Below are 23441 nucleotides of genomic sequence, written 5' to 3'. Positions count from 1 at the left end.
GGAAGCAGAGGCAGGAGGATCTCTGTGAGTTTGAGGCCAACCTGGGCTACAAAGTGAGTTCTAGGACAGTCAAGCCTGCACAAAGAAACCCTGTCTCAAAACACACACACACACACACACACACACACACACAAAATGAGGCTGGAGAAATGGCTCTGTGGTTGAGAGCACTGTCTGTTCTTCTAAAGATCCTGAGTTCAACTCCCAGCAACCACATGGTGGCTCACAACCATCTGTAATGAGATCCCATGCCCTCTTCTGGTGTGTCTGAAGACAGCCAAAGTGTGCTCATATACATAAAATAGATAAATAATGAAAAGAAAGGCATAAGTATGCTGTGAGATAGCTCAGTGGGTCAAGGTGCTTGTTTGGCCCTACATCTGCAGACCTAAATTTAATCCCTGGGATCCACATGATGGGAACAGAGCACTGACTCCCTAAAATTGTTATCTGACCTTCACACATGCACACTGTGGCATATGCATATGTACACACAGGCCTGCCCTCACATAATAAGTAAATAATAAGTAAATAAATGTAAAGAAAATGAAAGAAAGAGCAGCTGAGTTACAATGAGACAAATAATGCATGAGTTCGATGAAGGCCCTACAGTGGTCAAGTTCACAAAAACAGAACAGTGGTGGTCTTCTGAGGCTGGAGAGAGGCCGTGGAAAATACTGTGATTAAAACACACCTAGAAAGTTATATTTTTACTTTCAGAAATATTACATACATGTACAACTAAGTATGTATATAAAACTAAAGAAAAAGAGGACGTGGGTTTGAAAAGACAGGAAGTTGAGTGTGTAGGAGAGTTTGGAGGGAGGAAATGGGAGGGAGTGGTGTTTTAATAGTAAATGGTCCCCATGAGCCCACAGAGAGTGGCACTTTTAGGAAGTTTGGCCTTAGAGGAAGTGTGTCACTGGAGGGGGGGGTGCAGGCTTTGAGGTCTCAGAAGCTTAAGGTAGGAGTAGTGTGGCTCACGGTCTCTTCCTGCTGCCTGACTCCTTCCTTCAGCCATTCTCAGCTCTGTCTCCAGCACCATGCCTGCCTGCACACCACCATGTTCCTGAGATGATAAAGGACTGACCCTCTGAAACTGTGAGCCAGCCCCAACTAAATGTTTTTTCCTTATAAGAGTTGCCGTGGCCGTGGGGTCTCTTCACAGCAATAAAACCCTAAGACAGAGGGGAACCTATGCAATTATATTATCTCAAAAAAATATATTTTTTAAATCTATAATAAAACCAGAAGTTGAACAACAGCCATTTATCTGAGACATTTCTGTACTTGTCTGGTTTGTGCAAAGTCACCAGAACTGGGTGCTGAATAGATTCTGAAAAATATTCAGGCACCTTTTAGTCCAAAGTTATGATACATTATAACCTCTTAATTCTTCCAATTATAATGGTGGAAGGCAGCAGAGCACGGTGGCACATGGCTTTGATCGCAGCACTTGGAAGACAGAGGCAGGAGGATTTCTGTGAGTTGGAGGCTAGCCTGTTTTACAGAGTTGCAAAGATCTTGAACCCTCATTTGTTCGTCCCAAGACTTCTAGTCAGGTCTTCTTTCTGAGAAAAGATTTGCCGTCTTAAATATATATTAAGGTTCTTATAAAGAAATAATCCCGCAGGGCCTGGTGGTGAAGACCTATAATCCTAGCTAGCTACTTGGAAGGCTAAAACTGGACGATCAAGACCCCCCTAACTTACTGAGTTCAAGGCCTGCCTGAGCTACTCACCCTGTCTGAAATAAAAGTGAAGACAGGGCCGGCTTGCAGCTCTGGCACGTGCAAGGAGAGAGGCTCGGTCCGCAAAAGCAACAAACATCAAAACATTATCTTCACGGTTAGTGGCACGAACAGTGGCCAGGAGTAGCGTTCAGAGAGCTCCTGTTCACGTCTCTGGCTGTCAGGCCGTTAGCAAGGGCCTGTCACTGTCTCCCACTGCGGGTTACCAATAAAGTTGTTACAAAGTGACCTTGAGCGTCTTCCCCCGCCTTCTCCATCCGGGTGCTGCGGCGCGGATAAGAGCCGCACCGCGCTTGCGCGCCCAGCCCCACTGCTTCGACCTCTGCCGCCGCCGCCGCCTCGGGAGGTAAGCGGAGGTACACGGAGGGCGCGGGGCCGGGGCGGAGCGGGTCTCCAGGCCCTGTCCACCGGGCTTGCGCCTCCCGGGCACGCGGCCACGCCGACGGTCTGCACGGGGTCCCTCGGGGCCGGGGGTGGGAAGGGCAGGCCCCTGGGGGACACGACCTTAAGCCTCTTTTCGCTCCCCAGAGAGGAAGCGGGAGAGGAGCCCACGTCGCCTGTCACCTATATCCACGCCGCTCCGCCAGGAAGAAAGATGTTTGCCTGCGCCAAGCTCGCCCGCACCCCTGCTCTGGTGCGTAGCCCGGGCCTCGGCCCAGCGTACACGCCGAGGGACGGACTCTCCTTCACCCTTGTCCCAATGTCCTCTCCTCCCTCCCTCCCAAACCTGGGGCCTGCAGACAGTTCCGGGCCATGTGTCTCCCCCGAGGCCTATCTGTCAGGCCTGGGCGTAGGTCACAGCCTCCTTGCTCGTGGAGCTCGCCCCTCCCCCACCTCCCGGTCCCTACGGAGTTGGGGTGGACGCGAAGGTCGGGGTGCTGGGAAGTTAGGAAGGGACCGCCGAGGCCTAGTTGCCTTCAGCATTTCCCATGCGTGTCTGTAGGTCAAACTCGCCGCTGCGGAGGGAGGGACTTTGCTTCCTTGTGTGGGCGGAGAAAGGTGTTCGGAGCTCGGAAGCTAGCCTTGTGGAGGCTTTAAGTGAAGTCTGAATCTAAAGGATCTGTCCTAGAGAATCGGGTCCTGGTTCTGAAGGGATTTCCCGTGACCTTAGTGTCGTGGACACTCAAGGACAGAGAAGCCAGACTGTCAGATGTCCTTGTAAATTTAAAAGTAGTGGGCATTTAAGAATGCTTTGGAAACAGTACGGGCTCCATTAACTGCTGGAGTATTTTAAATGGTCACATTCACATCGACACTCGTGAGCCGGCATAAACTTATTTGAGTTACAGCACTGCAGTTACCGAAACTTCCACAACACATAGTCACTCTGTAACTGTTTGTAGGATTTTTGTTTACAAATAGATTAGATAGAACGTTCGTCTTGAAGTTTTAGATTGGCTTCCTTTGTTCAAAATGACCAAGCTAATTGCACAGATAATAAATCTCTTTCTTCTGGTTTCTCCTTTAGAACTTACAGTTACGAGAGGTCACTGAAGATTAATCTATATTCTTAATATGTGAAATTCTTTCTTTTCCATTAATAGATCCGAGCTGGATCCAGAGTAGCATATAGACCAATTTCTGCATCAGTGTTATCCCGACCAGAGACTAGGACTGGAGAGGTGAGTAGTAATTACAGAAACTAGGAAACACTGCCAAATATGTCTTACAGTGTTGTTACCCTGAAGGGGTGTGTTAATGGATAGCTCCAGGTAGTTTATTTCCAGTTATATTAAATAATGTAGGCGAGCCACTGAGAGGAACTTTGGTGGCCTGCACAACCTCCTGAATTAGCAAATAAATATTTTATGAAAAGTGTATTTATCATTTTGTTTCATAATTTTTTACAATTCTAAGAGGTATTGGCATTGTTAACTATCTTACAAAGATAAGAATTATACCGAGCTCTCGGTTTTCTTTTCCATTGTGCAATACAATTATTCATTCCAAGCTACTGTTTAAAGTTACCGTTTGGCACTATGGTAGTTAAAAATCAGTGTGATTACTGAATTGACCTTTGCCTCATTTCCTCTTCCCAGGGCTCTACAGTGTTTAATGGGGCCCAGAATGGTGCGTGTCAGCTGATCCGAAGGGAGTTTCAGACCAGTGTAATCAGCAGAGACATTGATACTGCTGCCAAATTCATTGGTGCAGGCGCTGCCACAGTAGGAGTTGCTGGTTCTGGTGCTGGTATTGGGACAGTCTTTGGCAGTCTTATCATTGGCTATGCCAGGTAATAACTTCTGTCCCAGGGTAAGGTAAAGATAGTGGAAACCATAAGTGGAAACTGGAAAGTGATGAAATAAAGCTAGCCTCTTTGAATGAAGTGTCAGTTGTGTGTCTTGCATTATATTTGTGAGCTGTGTGTGCATTAGTCACTTAGAAATGAGAAAGGTAGAGCCAAGGGCTAGGGCACATGCCTATAACTCCAGCTAGTCAGGAGAGTCCAGAGAATCATAGGTGTCAGGGCCTCTCAATGGGTGTAAACTAAGCATTTATATGTGCATATGAAGATAGCTCCCTAACTTTATGCTACATGATTATGGGTGGGTAAAATAATCCGAGAGACAGAAGCAAAGGACATAGCACCTCCATAGAACTTGTGTTTGCAAAGATCCCCATACTAGGTATCTGAGTCTTTACCGTTTACCAAATAAGTGTGTTGACATTAATGTTACTCCAAAGTAACAGTCATCTGTGTTGTCTCTTTTAGAAACCCTTCACTGAAGCAGCAGCTGTTCTCATACGCTATCCTGGGATTTGCCTTGTCTGAAGCTATGGGTCTCTTTTGTTTGATGGTTGCGTTCTTGATCTTGTTTGCCATGTAACAGAAATTACTGCCTGAAATGTTGGCATTGATAGTAATTACGGATGTAATTCTGTGTATCTTGCTGTGACTCCGAAGACTGTAGTGCTGGTGTCATGGAAGTATGTGTTATTTCCAAAGTTGTTTCATTAAAGATGAAAACTTTACATTTTGCTGTGATTTGTACTTATATAGGTGTTGGTCATCATAAAGATGATACGTTGGGGTAGAAGGTTGTCCAGGTCAGAGGAAGGTACAGTAGTTACCCTGATTTTAAAGAAGTGTTATACATGATTTTTGTGGAAATTTTCTAATGTAGTGTTTCACAGATTATAATTTATGGGGCTTTTGTTTCTCAATGTAAAGGGGAAATTTTTAATTCTTTGAGCTTCTTTGAAACATTAATGCAAACCACATTAAAATAGTTTTGTGTTTTTAAAAGTTAACCATGAGTTAGAAAAACATAAGAGCAGTCACCTTCCCAGTGCATGTGGCAGCCCCTCTCACTGCCATGACTAAGAAGCAGTCCTGGGAGGGAATGGGACTTCTGTTTCTTTAAGCCTCACTTTAAGTAGATGTGTATCTACAGTAAGTAATCACCTGTCTGAGAAGGAACCCAGGCAAACAGACAGCTAGTTTCTTATTTTTAACAATACTTTAAACAGCAGTTGCCAAAATAAGGTAAATTGGCTACATTTTTTTAATCCTCGGAAACACTGCTGCTGCCATTTATAGTGTAAGTTTCAGGAATGATGGCTGAGTAAGTTTGTCTCCAGTACTGCATGGTGCTTTCTTGCTCAGACTTTTCCTGTTAAAAGGAAGAAAGTGGGTGCTACCATAGAAAGACCAGCCGGTCTTGCCCTAGCAGATTAACTGCCGTTAGATTGACCTTGAGTTCCTAGTTTGAGGTAGAAGATAGAATGTGGGAGGGTGGGAAGGAGCAACCTAGGACGGAAGAGACCCACTATGTATGCTAAGAGAGGGTTGTTACATGTTGGGAGTTTTCATTTGAAGATGAAGACAATTAGAACAAATAGGCTGTTTACTTCAGTGCCCTCTGCCTCCCAACTGAGAAGGGATGGCTGCATGAAGCACAGTGAGAAGCTTTTCCATCTGCAGCTCCTAGGCGCTTGTTTACCTCAGTCTCTGTCTCTCAGCTTGTAAACAATGAAAAACACTGAAGTAGGCCCAAAAAAGACCCCTAGTGTGTGATTTTGTATGTATGAAATAGGTAAGTTTGTAGAGACTAAGAACTCTAGGAACATGGGACCGTGAGTGACTGACTTGGTTGTGGAGTTTCATTTTGGGTGATTGGTGCCTGAAAAAGATTATAATTGTATTAAATCGTCAAATTGTATATTTCTTAAATGGTTAGTATAGCAAACAGGTATTTTACAATTAAGTTTGGTGATTAACTCAGTTTGAGTATGAAATGAGCTTTGAACTAGCGGGGAACTTGTTATCTAGCCGTAGACTAAAATTGGAACAGTGAATTTCCTACTGTCTGAACAGCTCAACTGAAGACTGAAAATGGAAAAGCAAGGACAAGAACCTTACCAGGAAATAGTGTGAGATGCAGGTGAAAGGCAGGCTGGCACCCAAACCTGAAAACTAGCAGAAATGAGTTTTTATCACGAGATCACAGACAGTCATTCAAAACTTGGAGCTGTGGTTTAGAATTGTTAAGAGACCAAGGTGGGGCGGTGCTTATGTATGCTTTTAGTCTCCTGGGAAGGAGAGGCCTTTGGATCTCAAGTTCAAGGCCAGCCTAGTTGAGAGATTGAGTTTGAGAACAACCTAGACTACACAGACACACCCTGTATAGGGGGTAGGATCTAGTGAGGAACCGCTTGAAGTCAGGAGTACCAGTGGTTACCATAGCAGATCTGCCAGTGATAAATAGGCTATTGTGACAAGAATTTTCCTGGGAAAATGTACACACATCCACATGCTAGCTATGGGCCCACGACAGAACAAGTATGGATACCACCAAACCCTAACTTGATGAACCAGTGAGTTTTATTGGGATTATTTACAAGTATATGGCTGAGGGGTTACTTACAGGAGCAGAAATGACGGAAAAACAGCCACATCACCAAAGTCTATCCCAGCACCTGTGACTGCTCACAAATCTGGGAGCCTAGAACACGCTGCAGGTTAGAGCTGTTTACCTTCCTGCTTAAGAAACCTCCCTACAGGATGGAATGTTGCAGTCCCCAAAGAAACTGTTAGACACAGGGGCCTTAGTCTAGGATGGGAGCCATGATAATTACAAAGAATCTTCAAAGGACTGGAGAGATGGCTTTGTGAATGAGAGCACTTACTACTGTGGCAAAGGACTGTCTTCCCAGCCCCAATGTGGTGGCTCACAACTGTCTATAACTCCAGGGGATTCCAGCCCTCTTCTGACTTTTACCCATACCAGGCACACATGTGGTGCAAAATCCATAAATATAAGATTAATTTTTAATTTTAAAAATAATTACAAAGAAAATCTCCAAAAGTAGTATTGGGACCAACCTAGATCTCTAAGGTCAGTCAGGAAAGGGAAGGGTGTCTATTCCCTATCTACTGAGTATTACTCCTATTATATGTGTACTGCCAACACTCAAAACAAGTCTGCAAAGTTAGGAAAAATCAGCTCATTTCCCAAATTATTTGGCCATTGTTTGGTAGTACCTGGATCTGAGTTCATAATTCCCTTGACTTCAGGACACATGTTTGGATTTTCAGCCTGATTATGCTAGAGATGCCAAAGAGAAATTGATTTGGGGAAATAAAGAATTTTGATTTTTGTATAATTTAAAATATGTGATAGAATCTTACAAGTAGACTTGATCCTGTATAGAGGGGACAGATACAGTGTGTCTAAAAGCTGTGAATAAAAGTTCAGAGCACAGGGTCTAAGAAATGGCTCAGTTCAGAATGTGTTGCTCAGCCAACGGGAGAACTGATACAGTGACTATTAATAGGGACACTAAGAAAACCCACTTGCATTTTTGATGTCTTCATTGTCATGGCTAATAGACATTTATCTACAGGAATCGTATTGTTAAGGTGGAGTAGAGAGAGTAGAATAAAGCACATTAATATCTTCCTTGGTGTCTTACTTAGGGTTCACTGCTGTGAACAGACACCATGACCAAGACAACTCTTATAAGGACAACATTTAATTGGGGCTGGCTTACAGGTTCAGAGGTCCAGTCCAGTGTTATCAAGGCTGGAACATGGCAGCATCCAGGCAGGCATGGTGCAGGAGGAACTGAGAGTTCTACATCTTCATCTGTCTGCCTCTAAGAGAAGCCTGACTTCCAGACAGTTAGGGTGAGGGTCTAAGTCCACACACACAGTGACACACATACTCCAACAAGGCCACACCTCCTAATAGTGCCACTCCCTGGGCCAAGCACATACAAACCATCACATTTGGTATCTGCTCTGCTGAATTTCTTTTGACTGCTCCCAAATAGCATTCAGTGCCTGTCAAAATTCTCTACAAGTGTTAGCTCATCGTGACTTGAATTAGAGGCCAGTAGTGATCTGTCCAAAGAAAATGTGGGAAGATATTTAATGTGTAAAATATATTATTTTAAATGCACAAAAACTGAGTGTGAAGGGCTAAGCATAGTGGAATGCACTTTTAATTTTCACACCTGGGAGACAGGCAGGTAGCTCTCTAAGAATTATAGGTCAACTTTGTCTAAAAAAGAAAAAAATACAGCTTTTAGTCAAATGAAATTTTTGAATACAGAGAGGGGTGTTAGAATTGACATTTCTAAGACTTTTATTATAGAACTCGGTCAATGATAAAATAACTGAGACACTAGCTAGTGAGTACTTTTTCTTTTCTTTTTAAAAATATTTATTTAATGTATATAAGTACACTGTCACTGACTTCAGACACACCAGAAGGGGGCATCAGATCCCATTACAGATGGTTGTGAGCCACCATGTGGTTGCTGGGAATTGAACTCAGGACCTCTGGAAGGGCTTATTCTTAACCACTGAGCCACCCCATAAATACTTTTTCAAGCTTTACATTAGTGGTTCTAAAATGTAGGCTGCGACCCCTTCGCAAGGTCTGAACAACCCTTCACAGGGGGTCACAGATCAGATATTTATATCACATAAATATAAGTACTCATAACAGTAGAAATTACTGTTATGAAATAGCAATGAAAACAATTTTATGGTTAGGGTCACTATAACACGTATTAAAGCGTTATAGCATTAGGAAGGTTGAGAACCACAGGTTTAGATAGACGTTTTATTTTTCAGTGAGAAATATTGAAAGCATCTTGTTTTGGGGGGGCGGGGGGGGGGAGAAACTTACTGTTCCTTCAGAGGAGACCTAAGCACAGTTCCCAGTTCCCAAATGATCACAACTGCTTCTAACTCTGCCTCCAGAGCCAATGCCTGCCATCTTCTGGTCTCTATGGGTACTGCAATCACATGCATAGAGCCACATACATATACACATACATATACAGAATGTGTAGCCTGGCAGGCCCGGAACTTACTAGGTATACCAAGGCTGGCCTTAAATTCACAGAAATATGCCTGCCTTTGCCTCCTAAATGCTGAGATTAAAGACATGTGGCATTACACCAAGCATAATTTTTTTTTAAGCAGCAAAACCTACTCCAGGTAGATAACTACAGAGGTTGGTAACAAATTTGTAGCAAGCCTAATTATCCTAGTTTTTGTGATTGCAACAGTGTTGGGAATAATGTTAACTGTTTGAAGAGCAGAGAAGATGATCACTAGCAACATAAATAACAAAAAGTCAGCAGTTAAAAGCACTGGCTGTTCTTCCAAACCTGGGTTAAATTCCTAGCACTAACATAACTGCTCAAAACTGTCACTCCAGTTCCATGGGATGCGACACCCTCACATAGACATATATGCAGGTAAAACACCAATGCACGGTAAAGTACATAAAGAAGTCGTTTCTAAAAAGTCAAGGGAGATGTGGACAGAAAATGAGCTTACGTGTTATTTCATTGAACAACCTGTAAAACTAAAGGGAAGGAACAAGGGAAGAAACTGTAACAGCTCAAAAGCATTTCAGTAAGAGCTATAAGCTGATCAAGAAATTTAGAGCTGGGGCTGGAGAGGTGGCTCAGCGGTTAAGAGCACTGCCTGCTCTTCCAGAGGTCCTGAGTTCAAATTCCAGCAACCACATGGTGGCTCACAACCATCTGTAATGATATCTGATGTCCTCTTCTGGTGTGTCTGAAGACATCTACAGTGTGCTTATATATAATAAATAAATCTTTTTTTTTAAGTTGACTTAGATTTCACAAATGCGTGGTTACCGGTTATGTAGATAGTTCTGTGAATCAAATGTTTGCTGTGTACCCATGAGGACCTGTTCTAGTCTGGTTTCTATTGCTGTGATAAAAACCATGACCGAAAGCAACTTGGAGAGGAAAGGGTTTATTCGGCTTACAGTTGTGGTCTATCATAAACACACTGGGTACATTAACCACACTTCAGGATACGCTCCATGCCCACCCAGTTTAACACATGGTTTTCACACACCATTAGTCTCATACAGTTTTGTTTGGGCGGTTTTTAACCTTATTGGTTTTTAACTTAGGTTTTTAGGTTTTCACTTTTGTGTTTCTGTGTGGACTTTTCTTGTTTTGCTTGTTTTTTAAAGAGAGGAACAAAGATGTTGAGTTGGGTGGGCCAGATGTGGGGAGTAATCCGGGCAGGGAACTGGTTATGGAATGACAGAGACAAACACCTGACACCAACCAACCTCTGTTACACACACACACACACACACACACACACACACACACACACACACACACACACACACATTCTGTTGAGTGAAAGACAGGCATATAATCACCAAAGACATACACAAAAAAAGTACCCCCAAACTTGGAGTGTTAAATTCGGCTATAAAAACATGGCATTGACATGTTAAGCTTCAGATAGCTCAACATGGCTGTACTCCATGTACAACTGGGTGTACTCTCCAGAACATGCTCAGACTTCATAGCTTTCAACGTTGCCAACTCATTCACTGGAGACAGATTTTCCCCCTGCACTGAAATGCATTCCTAGCCCAGTGATGCTCAAAGTGTGGTCTGATCTGATGACCTCTGGGGCATCTTTTCACCTACCTCGTGAGACCAAGTTTTCATTATGTACTTCAAAATATGTCACATTGACATCATGGAAGCAGTTGTAAGATCCTGCTGGCTCTAATTAAGTGTGGCACAATAACTTAGAAGCATGAAAATGTGCCAGGTGTGGTGGCCTGTGAGTAGAAGCAAGCAGAACTCCGTGAGCTTTGAATACACACTGAAACCCTCTCTCAAGAAAACGAGAGTTTCTGGAAAATATCTGGTTTTTCAAAACTGGTATTTATGTTGTATATCATTAGGTGTTCAAAGACCAAAAAAATGCAGAGAACCACTGATATAATGTCTGTGAGAAACATACTTAAATATTTCATTTGCAACTTTGTAGACATTTCATTTACATTTTGCTTAGAACTCTATGGAGAAGTACACAAGGTTGGCTGGCTCCCTCAGATGCTGTACAACTCAGTTTTGTAAATTTTGTAACCCTATCTCTCTAGGTCACATTCTTTCAACCATTCATCTGTGTATACTCCCCAATCTTGGGACTTTCTAGCCATAGTGATTCCATTTCTTACATTTCAGTCCCAAGAACAGCATCCTTAAACAGCTACACAAGATTGGCTGGGTCTCTTGGCTTCTGGACAACTAAAATTATTCCCTCAAGTCTTGTATTTAGCAGAGAATTGGCGGGTTTTCCCATTTCTCAAGAGATACCTAAAGTATCCACTACTTTCAAGCTTTCTGAAAATGTATAAAAATGGCAAGTTTGTTACATTGCATGATATCATTTGCACCACAGTACTTAACTTTATTTAAGTTATTTTAGTGGGAAAAAGAATCCTACTTAAATTAGACCTGGTGTTGCACACCTTTAACCCCAGCACTTGAGAGGAAGAGGCAGGCAGATCCTCAGTCTGAGGCTAGTCTAGTACAGATAATGAGTTTCAGAACAAGCTATAGAGAGAGGGTATCTTAGTTAAGGCTTCTATTGCTGTGAAGAAACATTATGACCATAGCAACTCTTATAAAGGAAACATGTAGTTGAGGTTGGCTTACAGTTTAGTCTGTTACCATTGTGGCAGGAAGTATGGTGGCATGCAGGTAGAAATGTGCAGGAAAGGTAGCTAAGAGTTCTATATCTGCATCAGACCAAACACGGGAACCCAGTGTAAAAGCTAGAGAGAGGACTGAAATAGCTGAAAGATCAGCACCCTCATGGGAAGAACATCATCATCAGCCAAGGTACTGAGGTGGAGAGGGAGCACCTTCATGGAAACAAGTTGAGGGGGAGGAGGGAGGGAAGTGGGAGGACTGGACCTGACCTGGCTTGAGCATCTGAAACCTCAAAGCCCATCCCCAGTGACAAAGCCCACCCCCAGTGACACGCCTTTCAACAATACCATACCTTCTAATAATGCCATTCCCTATGAGCGCCATTTTCATTCAAACTACTACAGAGACTTTGCCTTAAAAAACAAAGCTAAACTAAAATCATAACTTATGCAGTATGCTTCCTTCCATACAAGAGTCATATTAAGGTAGTTGCTGGGCTGCGTGTCTGCCTTCTCCTGGAGTACCTGGAGCCACCAGCAATGCCGATCATGGGGACAGAACACAATCTGCAGTGGGGGGAGGGGACTTCAGTCCCTGTTCTCCTGGGTGGGAGGCAGAGCCTGGGATGGGGGTGGAACCCAGGTGGATTCTGAGTGAGTGCCAAGAGTGCAGAGAGACTGGAAGAGGAAGCCCTCCTGCAGCATTCCTTGATGATTCCTCCAGCATTCTTCGCTTATCCAAACCTTTATTTTATGGTGGATATAATACATACATCCTACTCGGGGTGAACTAAGAGATTTAATACCATTTGTGGGAAAGAATGGTCAGGAAGGAAAGCTCATTGGCTGAGTGCTTGGGTCCTATCTAGATACCTCATTATCATGGAGAACTCCAGGTTTGTATGCTACTTGACTGATTACCAAAGTACTCAGTGTGGTGTGTTGTTCCAGAGCAGACAGAGTTAGGCAGGGAGTCGGCCACACCCTACCATTCTCAACTGACTGGGTTTGGGTTCATTCAACCCTACCAGTTCTTCTGACCACTTGCCCCACAGGGAGTTTCTCCAGAAATGCAGTCTCAGCCCGGAGCGGTGCCTAGAATGCTCATTCTCAGGAAGCTTGATGCTTTACAAGTAAAGAGCTGGAGTATTTGATTGACAGTTGACCTAACAGGCTGTGTCCAAGGTAAGAAGGCCCCTAGAATGAACAGTGTGTTGTCTAAGGGTCTAAGTGGTTCAGTAGGGACAGAGAGGCCTCCCTCAGTTTCTGGCATAAGGAATCCATGGCTTTGGTGTTCTGTAGGCCTTAGGTTAACAGACAGACAGACTTATGGAAAACCATAAAGGACAGGTAATGGAATTGTTTTCTCAAACAGCTACACAAGGTTGGCCGGGTTTCTTAATTGCTGGAAAATTCGTTATTATTGCTCAGCATTCAAACTTCCCAGAGGCAAACTACCTAAGTATCTCCGAGGAGACACCTTATGTCACTCAGGAGAGAAAAGTATACATTTTTGCCAAGAATCAGGGCCAAGGTTTGTATGCTAGAAATAATCCCATCTCCTTTTATTGCTGAGTTGAGAATGTAGACTACGGCAATCCCTCCAGCTGTGAGGTCAGATGGGAGAGGAGACACTATGTCAAGGACAAAAACAAAGCTCTGAAGGCCCACTTTCCCGAGCTCCTCTCATAGGCGAACTGGTATGATTTGACGACGAAACATAGCCCTTTAATTTCCTCACGATGTCATACAACATTAGCTACCATTCTTGGACGACTCTGTACTTAGAACGTTCAGAATAGACGCCTCCGTGGTGAAGACAGATGCTAAGAGGTAATTAAAACATAAGCATTTCAGCAAAGTGCAGGAAACCCCTGGGCCGTCAGAAGACGGAAGAGACAATCTGTCACGATATGGAAGAGACCGGGCTGTCTTTGTGCCACCTTAGACACTGGCCTAGGGGACCTGCCCCCACTTTCTCCATACGTTTTACATCACATCATCCACATCCCACTTGGCCCAACTGGCAAAGTCTAAGCTAATCCACTCTGTTAGGATGTCCATTGATACCATGAGAACGTGAAAGCTTTTCCCATGGTCTGGAAGTTGGTTGTACTGGTCAAACACAGTGGTACTGGACTATTCTGTTCTGCCTAGCTAGACACACAGAAAGTGTTTCATCAGGTAAACACCCCTCCTGTGTATGTGTGTATGTATACCTTTTAGTAGACTTTTAAATGAGTGATAACAGACTAACGGATTAAAATAGCCCCATCCCAAAAGCACATTCCATGACAACTGCAAAGTTTGAAAGCATCAATAGTTGGTTCTTATAACATTCAGTAAAAGAACACTTTCATGACAGAAATGAGTTTCCCCCAATCTCTTCTTGTACCTAAGAAATATTACTTTTGCTCATTAACTGTGCTCCTTTGTGTGTGTTAAAAAAAATCATTGTTACTGGATGGTAGTGGCACAGGCCTTTAATCCCAGCACTCAGGAGTCAGAGGGAGCCGGATCTCTGTGAATTGGAGACCAGCCTGGACTACAAATTGAGTCCAGCACAGCCAGGTCTACACAGTGAAACCCTATCATTAAAAACGAAAATGAAAAGATATGGGGACAAGGTGGAAAGACACTCAGCAGTAAAGAGATCCGGTATACACACACACACACACACACACACACACACACACATAAATACACTTATACCTCTCCTGCCCCCCCCCACATACACACACATACACATAAATACACTTATACCTCTCCTGCCCCCCCCACACATACACATAAATACACTTATACCTCTCCTGCCCCCCCCACACATATACATACATACACACACACACACACACACACACACACACACACACACACACCACATTGTCTCTCTTTCACACACATACTACTCATTCCCAGCACCCACATGGCAGCTCACAACTGTCTGCAACTCCAGTTCCAGGAGATCTGACACCCTCACACAGATACACATGCAGGTTAGACACCAGTGCACAGAAAATACATTTTAAAAAATCATTGTTGGTTAGTAAATATATTTTGCATGTAGGAATAAATATAAATTGATATTGGGACCCTCATCAGAAAAGATGTTCCCACAGCATTTACACAAAAGGAGACAAAGACAGTGCAGACAGATAGTCCCTATACATCAAGGCGCCAAATAAGAAAAATGTAAAAAACATATAGATTAAAATGAAATACAGGTTCTCAGACTGACAGCATTTCACTTCAAATTCCTTTTAATGTTTTTATTTACATGTATGTGCACATTTGTGCCTCTGTGTGTGTGTGTGTGTGTGTGTGTATGTATGTGAAAGACAGTATGTGGTGTGTGTGTGTGAGAGACAATGTGGGGTATGTATGTGTGTGTGAAAGAGAGGTGTGTGTGTACAGGATCTCTCAAAGACCAGAAAAGAGTGTTAGATCCCTTGGAGCTGAAGTTACAGTCCTTTTTGAGCCACCCGACAAACTGTAATCTGTAATCTGGTCTTCATGATCAAGCAGCAATGGCTCTTACCCATAAAACCCTCTCTCTCCAGCCTTTGTACCAAGTTCTTAAAGGAAGCTAACTCTCCTTAGAGATGAGGTAGATACATGTACGCAACGATAAAACCATGAAAATAAGGGTCCTATAGGAAATTTCCTGCATTTGTAAGCCAAAGGGTACGGAGAATTTTATGACAGATGGGAATCTGAGAGGGCAAATGGGGAAACACAACATTTTATAAGGCTGGAAATAGTGAGAGTTGCTGGGACATGAGCTCAGAACTGAAAATTATAATTACCCACATTTCGCTTGTTTCCATTTGTAGGAAAGCTTTGTAAATGGGTTGTTACAGCACAGAGGTAAAGGAAGCTCCTTTCTGCTGCCTAAGCAAGAACTGTTTGCACTGGATTTGCTTTCCACTCAGAGCTCCTTTGGTTCTTTTTCACTCTAGGCATCTTTAAAAAGTAAGCTAAAACTGAAAGTTCAAAGCAAAGAAAAAACAAAAAACCCATATTTGTGGCTTATAAAAAAGAATTCTGAAAATATTTCTCTAAGAATGAAATGTTCCTCTAGTACATGTTGGGCCTTAAACCCAGGACAAACAGCTAGCTGAGGTGCCTGTTTAACATATCAGAGTGGATCTGGCCACCAGGTCTTCCAGCATCCCTCATTCCCTACCTGCTAAAGGGTTTGGCTGGATTCTATAGGGAAAGGTAGCCTGCCCCTAGACTGGAGACATTTAGGGTAGAGGAGCTGGGTTTGAGATCTAACAGTACTGGGTGTAGATAATGAATTACTTGATAGCAGAAAATTTAAATAAATCAGTCTGGAGACAAGAATTTCAATTTTTACCAAGATGGTGGTGGTGGTGATGGCGGTGGTGGTGGGGTGGTGGTGGGGTGGTGGTGGCAGTGTACACCTATAATTCCAGCAGAGGCAGAGACAGATCTCTGTGAGTTCAAGGCCCACATGGTCTACAGTGCAAGTTCCAGGACAGTCAGGGCTACATGGTGAAAAAAAAAAAAAGAAACAAATGTAAAGTTTCAATTTTTAAATATACATGGTGGAAAAGTTATGTAAAAACTCAATTCTAATCTACTTAAAGTTCTTTTGAAATGCCTTAACTTTTTAGTTTTGGAGATTTTCCTCCCCCCCCCCCCCTTGCATTAGATATTGTCAGGTAGAGGAAAGCAGCATTTTAGTGAAAATTTTCTGGACCTAGCAGTTTGTCATCTGGCAGACCCACATTTTTCTCTGTCATCCCTTCAGCTGGTAATCTGAGCAGCTGACACCTAGCTGATGTAATTAGTGTTTAAGTATATAACATTACTGCAGTGTTCCTAGTGTTAGAAGATGGTCTTGTCGTTCTAACTTCAGAACCAACACTGTTAATAATCTAGTTTCTCTCAGGTTTCTCAAGTTATTGAACTAGTTTTAAAGGAAGATTGAGTTGGCTCACATACATGTATACAGGCCAGGAACCTATTAAAGGTCCAGTGACATTACAACTCCTCTTTCATGCCAGGCATCCTTATTAGACGGCAGGCTAATTAACTCTCAGACACTATTCCTGACAAACGTACAATTGTAGCTTCCGCTTGGTGGGAAGAAATTGAATGTATTTTATGTAAATACATAAATTGTATTCATAAACCTAAATTAGAAATAAGCATTTAACAGATGAAAAAAAAACATACTAAAAAAGGATTATTTTTTTAAAACTTAGTGCAAGACTTCACAGGCACCTTAATTACATTTTGCAACTTGCACATATTGGACAACCAACATCCCTAACATAAGCACCAAAATCTTCACTAGGAACATGTATGTTTAGGAGTGGACCCGAATCAGCTATAGAATTGTAAAAGTCTGTCTCTTTCGCTCTCATTACACTAATCAGCCAATCTTTCTTTTTGCCCCCAGTTTTAAGGACATTACTTTGTATGTGTGTTTACCTGTATGAATGCATGTCCACAGAGGCTGGAAGACGTTGGATCCCTGTTTATGAGCGGCTATGAGGTGATAGGAAACTAAACTTGGGGCCTCCCCAAAAGCAGCAAGCTCTCCTAACCACTGAGAAAGCTCTCCAGGTCCTTTTCCCCCACTACCCTGCCCTCCTAGTTTTTGAAACAGGCATTTCTTTGGCACTACAATTTGCAAAGCAAAAGGAAAATATTGTAGGAAGAATACTGGGTTCTCATTGGTGCCCTTTAGTCCTCTTTAAGACATTAATACCGATTTCTTTTGCTTTCAAAGAATGAAGCAATCCTATTGAAATTAATATTTAACTAATTTATTTTTGTCTTATGTGCATTGGTGCTTTGTCAGGTATCCAGGAAGTGGAGTTACAGACCGGTATGGGCTGCATGTGGGTGCCGAGGATTGAACCCAAGCCATCTGCAAGAGGATCCGGAGCTCTTAATTGCTGAGACATCTCTCCAGTCTCTGAAATTAGTATTTTTATATGTGACTAAGTAAAAAAAAAAAAAAAAAAAAAGATAAAAAGAAAACACCGTAATTCCAAGAATTTTTCTCCAGGAAAAAGATCGTTGCTTTGTTTTAAAATATGGTGACAAGGGGGTGGAAGACGGTGTATTTCCTTTTGATCATTGCCTTTGAACATACGCGTATGTAATGCAATATACCCTGAACTTGACGCAGGGTGGAGACTAAGATCAGCTCCAGTTTTGGCTTTAGTAAAACCCGAACAAAGACCTCTCTGAGAAAAGGTTTCTTTTTTTCTACACAGGGCTGACTTATTTTGCTTCAGTCCGCACATGGGGGCGGGGGTGATGACTCTCCAAAACCTTAAGCGCAGCTCCCCGGCTCTGGCTTCTGGGTACTAGGAGGCTGGTTTCGAAGCGTCTCCCTTCATATTCCCTTAACCCTAGCGAGGCCGGAAACCAATATGACCGAGACACCAGCAGCCAGTGCTGTGCTCCTTTAGGCTCCTCCGACCTCACCTTTCTTCTCTTACACCGCCCACGCCCTCCTGCTCTCCTCCGCCACCTGAGCGCGCCCCCAGATCCGGTGCCGCCTCCCGTGCCCGCCTCCCGATGGCTGCCAATCACAGCTCTCTGCAGTTCCCTGGTTACCGAAACAACGGCCCTTGGGTGCCTTGGCCACGCCTCTTTGTAACTGCTTCCCGCCTTTCGTGCACTTCACCCAATCACTAGCGTCCGAGTGTTCTTTGGTTCCCGCCTCCCCGCCCCCGCCCTCCTGAAGACCCGCCCTTTTTCTGACGTACGACGGAGTCACCTGACCGGTAGGCTCTCCCTCCGTGGAAAGCAGGAAGGGGCGTGTGCGTGAGGGGGAGGGGCGCGAGAAGAAAGCGGCGGGGATGCCGGGAGTGGGGCGGGGAGAAGGCTTGTCAGTCGGATCTCGCGAGAGAGGACGGAAGCCTGTGGGAGCCCGTGGCCTTTAAAGTGCGATTCAGCCCTTTCCTCCGGGGCTAGTTTGTAAACACGGCTGGGCTCCGGGCTCGCCGGTAGATGAAAGGAACATGAATTAGTGACCTGGAAAGGTGAGTAATGGTGAAAGGGCCACAGGCTTGGAGGGTGTTGGGGATGCAGAGGAAGAAGGTGCTAACATGGCGACGTCGCTGCCTCTAGTCCCCACCCCCCGCCTCCCACCCCTTTTGCGCCCCTGCTGTGGACCCCAGCCCTCCGCTGTGGCCGCGCCGCCGCCTCTGGCCCGGTGGACCGACCGGACCGTTAGGTAACGCGCTGCGGCTCCGGCCCCTCCCTCGCGCGCTTTCCCAAGCCTGTGCGAGAAGGAATAACGGCTCCTTTCAGACCCCTCCCTCCGACTTAGCCTCTTGTGTGGTCACTTGAGAGGTCCCCGGGGCGCGCTTCGGATCCGCCCATCTGACGGGGAGACCCCCCCCACTTCCAGTCCTTGATCAGGCCGCCAAGAGGACCCATGCTGGCACCCCACCGGGGACCCGGGTGATTGAGGACCGCGGGGTTTGGGATGGTGCGGTGAAGGATTGGGAAGCCTGACTGAAAATCTGGCCGGGGTCTCTGGTCTCGTGGAACATGATGGAGCCAATGGTATGGAGAACCTGGGAGCTGGTGGTCTCGGCCTTTTCTGTCCTTCTGCCACCCTCACACTCCCGCCACCCCTCCCCCTTTTCCAGGTGGGGCGGGGCTGAGGTGTGGGTGCAGGTTGATTCTGCTATTTCCCCTCATTTACTTCGACGGGTGTTCTGCACAGCTTTTGTAGGGAAATAATCTGTGCCTTTTATTAACCCAGGGACAGGAAGGGAGGTAGGAAGGGATGAGTGTTATGTCTCCCCGCGATGCTCACTCATTGGACCAGACCTTGGAAGAGATGGGGACAATTTTTTTTTTGCACATAGGTAATATAAAATTGTCTCTTCTTAATGGAGACTCTTAGAATAACTGAGGAGGTGGGGTAAAACTACCACCAATGTAATGGAGTATAAGGGTTACTCATGATAGACCCTTAGGCCTGTTGGCTAATACCTAGATTACCTTGTGGAACCCAGTTTCTTGGGGATTATAAATTATGGACACGTTCACACCACATGCATGTAAAGCTGTATTTGAAGTCTGACCAAACATTGACTATTCTGGGCTTATTTTGTTCAATTTGAAGGAATTCTTAACCCTTGGCCATTGTCAAGTAATAACCATTCCAGGAATACTGTTCAGCGCCAAATGGCCTGGGTCCCTTGCACCCAAATTGTAAGATTTTATAAAAGATTATTTTAAAATAATTAACTCTAGATGACTTAGAATCTTGTATTTAAATTTGCTAAACTTATTTGAAGAATCCCTGCAATAAACTTTTTTCAAAAGTATAGAAATATTTTGTAGAGTGTGCTAAAACATACTCCATATAAAGTCAAGAAAACTAAGTACATGATCTTTAAGGCCATTGATAGTTGAGTGATAATTAAGCTTCTAGGTCTTAAAAATCACTTATAAATAATTGGAGAGATGTTTTGATGGGTACTTAAAATTTTAAAGCTGTATTTTGAAATGATATTATCCACTAAATATCTCATGACTAACATTAAGTCAAGAAATCTAGGGTTAATTTTTTTAACTTCTAAAAAAAAATCTTGAAAACTTGAGTTTTATTATTTATCTGTACTCTCCTAGTCAATTCTCTTCTTAGATCTGGTAAACAGCTTTAACTTACATGCTTGTTTCCACTTATTTTTGCCTTTAGGCTTTTCCAATATGGTATGTGTTTCTGTGAACTGGTATTACTTTCATTTGTTACTCTTAATTAAAATGCTCTTAGAAAAGTAAGTCTTTCATATTTAAAGCAAAATTTTTACTGAAACCCTCCTTGATTAGAATTAAGTAAAGTAATTGAATAATTCAACTGACCTCTATGAAAATTAATACATATAATGCTCCTTGTATTAACTTGTAACCAACAAATCCACCAGTCATTACAATAGTTTAACATTTTGTATATATCTTATATTCACATCTATTTAAGATTTACTTTTGTGTGTGTGGGTTTTTTTTTGCATATATGTATGTGTACCATTTATGGGCAGTGCCCTTAGAGGACATCTTACATCCTGAATCCCTAAAACTAGAGTTACAGATTATTATTAGCCACAGTGTGGGTGCTGGGAACCTATCCCAGCTCCTCTGCAAGAGCAACAGGTACTTCTACTGCCAAGCCATCTCTCCTGTCCTTTGTTTGCTTTTCTACCCATGCCAGGAAAGCTCTTTTTATTATTATTTGTTGTTGTTTTTTTAGACATGGTTTCTTTCTGTAGTTTGGCTATCCTGGAACTGGTTTGTAGACCAGACCAGCCTCCAGCTCACGGAGATCCTGCCTACCTTTACCTCCTGAGCACTGGGACTAAAGGCATACTCTTTTATTGAGGTATACATCCTCAAACTCTGTATATGTAGCTTGTTTTTATTTTTACATTTGTGTGTGTCTATCTGCTAGTCTGCCTTCCTGCCTGTGTGGATGATAGCATATTTATGGAGATTAAAGGACCACTCTGAGGAGTAAATGTTGTTTTTCTACCATATGGGGTCTGAAGATGGAACCCTGGTCATCAGGCTTGGTGGCAAGTGCTTTACCCACTGGAGCATCTTATTAGCCCTCTATGTAACTTTAGTATAAGAAATAGTGGTCACCCTCACTATTTTTGTCGGGGGTTGGGGGGGAGATTGGGGCAAAACACTTTTTCTGTTTCTCAAAGTTAAAACAAGGTTTCACTTAGTAGAAAATGGAAGAATGCATGAGTCTTTAAGGCCATTGGTAATCGTAATTACGTGTTTCATATTACACAGATAATGAAATATACAATTATAAACTTGTATGTGATGTATATGTCTTCACATTTGTTTTTAATTGATAAACCTAAAACTGGTATATTTTCATTTTAGATATAGTCTATGATGCTTATTTTGTTCTTTTTGGATTTTGGTAATTCTAAAATAAAATTAAAATAAAAAAAGGGATTTGAATGTTCATTTTATTTGTTTTGGTATATGTGTATAATGTGTTTGTTTTGGTGTGTACATGCCCCAACTTGGGTTTGGCGGTCAGAACGACTTTATGGAAGTAGTTCTTTCTTTGCATGTTACATGGGCTATGGGTGTTGAACTCAGGTTGTCAGGTTTGCATGGCAAGTGCTTTGCTGGATGAGCCATATCACTGTTTCTACGATGATTATTATTTCTACTTCTCTTCCTCCTCCTGCTAGAGGAAAGGGGTTATGGGGTATGTCTGTATCTTGAGGGTATAGGTATATTTACTTGGGTCCATATCTTAACTGGTTATTGTCAACCTTTCCCTACATTAATACCCAAGAAATTTAAAAATAAAACAAACACTTGAAATATATTAGTGAGTGACTTGTTACTATGAGATCCTTGAGAATAATTGTACTTGGCAAATTAATAAATAGACTTGAGTTAAATTTAATAGTATGTTTACATTCATCTACACTGTCTGCTTTTCTTCCTTTCTTTTTTTCTTTTCTTTTTTTGTTATTTTGTTGTTTTTGTTTGTTTGGGACAGGTTTCTCTGTAGCCCTGGTTGCTTTGGAACTCACTTTGTAGAACAGAGGCCTCAGACTCAGAGATTTGCCTGCCTCTGCCTCCTTAGTTCTGGGATTTAAGGCATGTACCACTTTTGATTTTTAATTATGTTCTCTAAAATGTTTTCAATTTGTCTAGTGGAATTTTACATTCCAATTTTCTATCTTTACTCATTTAATTTGACCTTTTCTAGCATTTTAGTTTTCTGAAGTTTTGTGGTGTTTAATGATTATGTACAGTTAATCAAGTCACTTAAGCCACTTAATACATTTCTTGATATTAAATGCCTAAGTGGAAAGAATTGATTTCAATCTTCACTGTTTATTTGAGGTAGGAAGTCAGTCTGTAATCCAGGCTGCTGTAACTAATGGCCTTAGACCCATGGCAGTCTTGCATCAGCCTCCCAGGTTTTGGGATTACAGTCATCAGCCACCCTGTCTAGCTGATTTTTAAGTTTACTTAATTTTGAAGACAGGATCTCCTTGTATAGTTTGCTCTCCTGTTATTTTTTTTCTTTCTGATTTTAACATCAAGTTAATGGACATGTTTTTGTTTTATTGAGACAGTGTTTCACTGTGTGTAGTCCTGTATTTTTCTGTTGTATAAACTTTGTGGTATTTGCTACCATTTTCTTCCTTTGAGTTGATTCTATAAGATAATAAACTCAATGGAATTACTTATCACAGGATATAAATATTTGTGTAGTTACCAGGACTTTTGCTTTCTCCCAGAAGAGGTAGGCTCACACTGGTGTTTTAGCGTGAGTGTGCTATCTTTGCCATCATTTTGTTAACTTGGTGGTTATGACTCAATAATGATGATTACTTGACTGGGAGTTATTAATGGAAAAAAGTTATGTAGTTTAGTAGTTTCAAAATCATATAGTTGATCATACAATTTTGTAGTTATGAGCAATGACCTGTGTACTGGAACAAATACCTATTATATTTTCTGCCATTTCCCTGTTTGTTTCTCTTATAATAGCATAATAATATCACTGCTTAAATTTTGTATATGGTGCTCATTGAATTTATTAGTTTTAATTTATGAACCACTTTCTGAATTACAGATTTCATGGAATTACTAATTTTTTTAAAGGATTTACTTCTAAATTTTTTTTTATATATTTTTTTGGCACAATGCATTCAGTTTTAGGGTAGTTGTTAGTACCC

At 42.5% G+C, this 23441-nt stretch overlaps 2 protein-coding genes across 10 annotated transcripts in view; both read left to right on the top strand.

Annotated features, from left to right (window-relative positions):
* Nucleotides 1-2002: 2002 nt before the first annotated feature.
* Nucleotides 2003-4723, top strand: ATP5MC3 (ATP synthase membrane subunit c locus 3). Of its 2 annotated transcripts, none has more exons than XM_080927814.1 (5): nt 2003-2096; nt 2279-2384; nt 3295-3372; nt 3790-3983; nt 4464-4723. In XM_080927814.1, the coding sequence occupies exons 2-5, from the start codon at nt 2346-2348 to the stop codon at nt 4576-4578; spliced, it is 426 nt and encodes a 141-aa protein (XP_080783940.1). In that variant the 5' UTR covers nt 2003-2096; nt 2279-2345; the 3' UTR covers nt 4579-4723. The 2 variants fall into 2 exon arrangements, with proteins under 2 accessions (XP_080783940.1, XP_080783941.1); XM_080927815.1 differs by lacking the exon at nt 2003-2096 and adding an exon at nt 2174-2195.
* Nucleotides 4724-18615: 13892 nt separating this feature from the next.
* ATF2 (activating transcription factor 2) overlaps nt 18616-23441 on the top strand; it is a 71647-nt gene continuing 66821 nt past the window's right edge. For all 8 annotated transcript variants that reach the window (XM_080927448.1, XM_080927445.1, XM_080927443.1 and 5 more), the window contains exon 1: nt 18616-18743. The gene's annotated coding sequence lies outside the window, so the exon portion shown is untranslated. The remainder of the gene's footprint in view (nt 18744-23441) is intronic.

The sequence above is a fragment of the Micromys minutus genome (genome assembly GCF_963924665.1).
Source record: "Micromys minutus genome assembly, chromosome: 13".
Lineage (NCBI taxonomy): Eukaryota > Metazoa > Chordata > Mammalia > Rodentia > Muridae > Micromys > Micromys minutus.
This window is presented reverse-complemented; position numbering and strand designations above follow the sequence as displayed.

Excerpts from the sequence above, each read along its gene's own strand:
- ATP5MC3 (XM_080927814.1), top strand. The coding sequence starts at position 2,346 with ATGTTTGCCTGCGCCAAGCTCGCCCGCACCCCTGCTCTG. Across the intron at positions 3,373-3,789 it reads CAGAGACTAGGACTGGAGAG|GGCTCTACAGTGTTTAATGG; the intron begins GTGAGTAGTAAT and ends TCCTCTTCCCAG. Across the intron at positions 3,984-4,463 it reads CTTATCATTGGCTATGCCAG|AAACCCTTCACTGAAGCAGC; the intron begins GTAATAACTTCT and ends TGTCTCTTTTAG.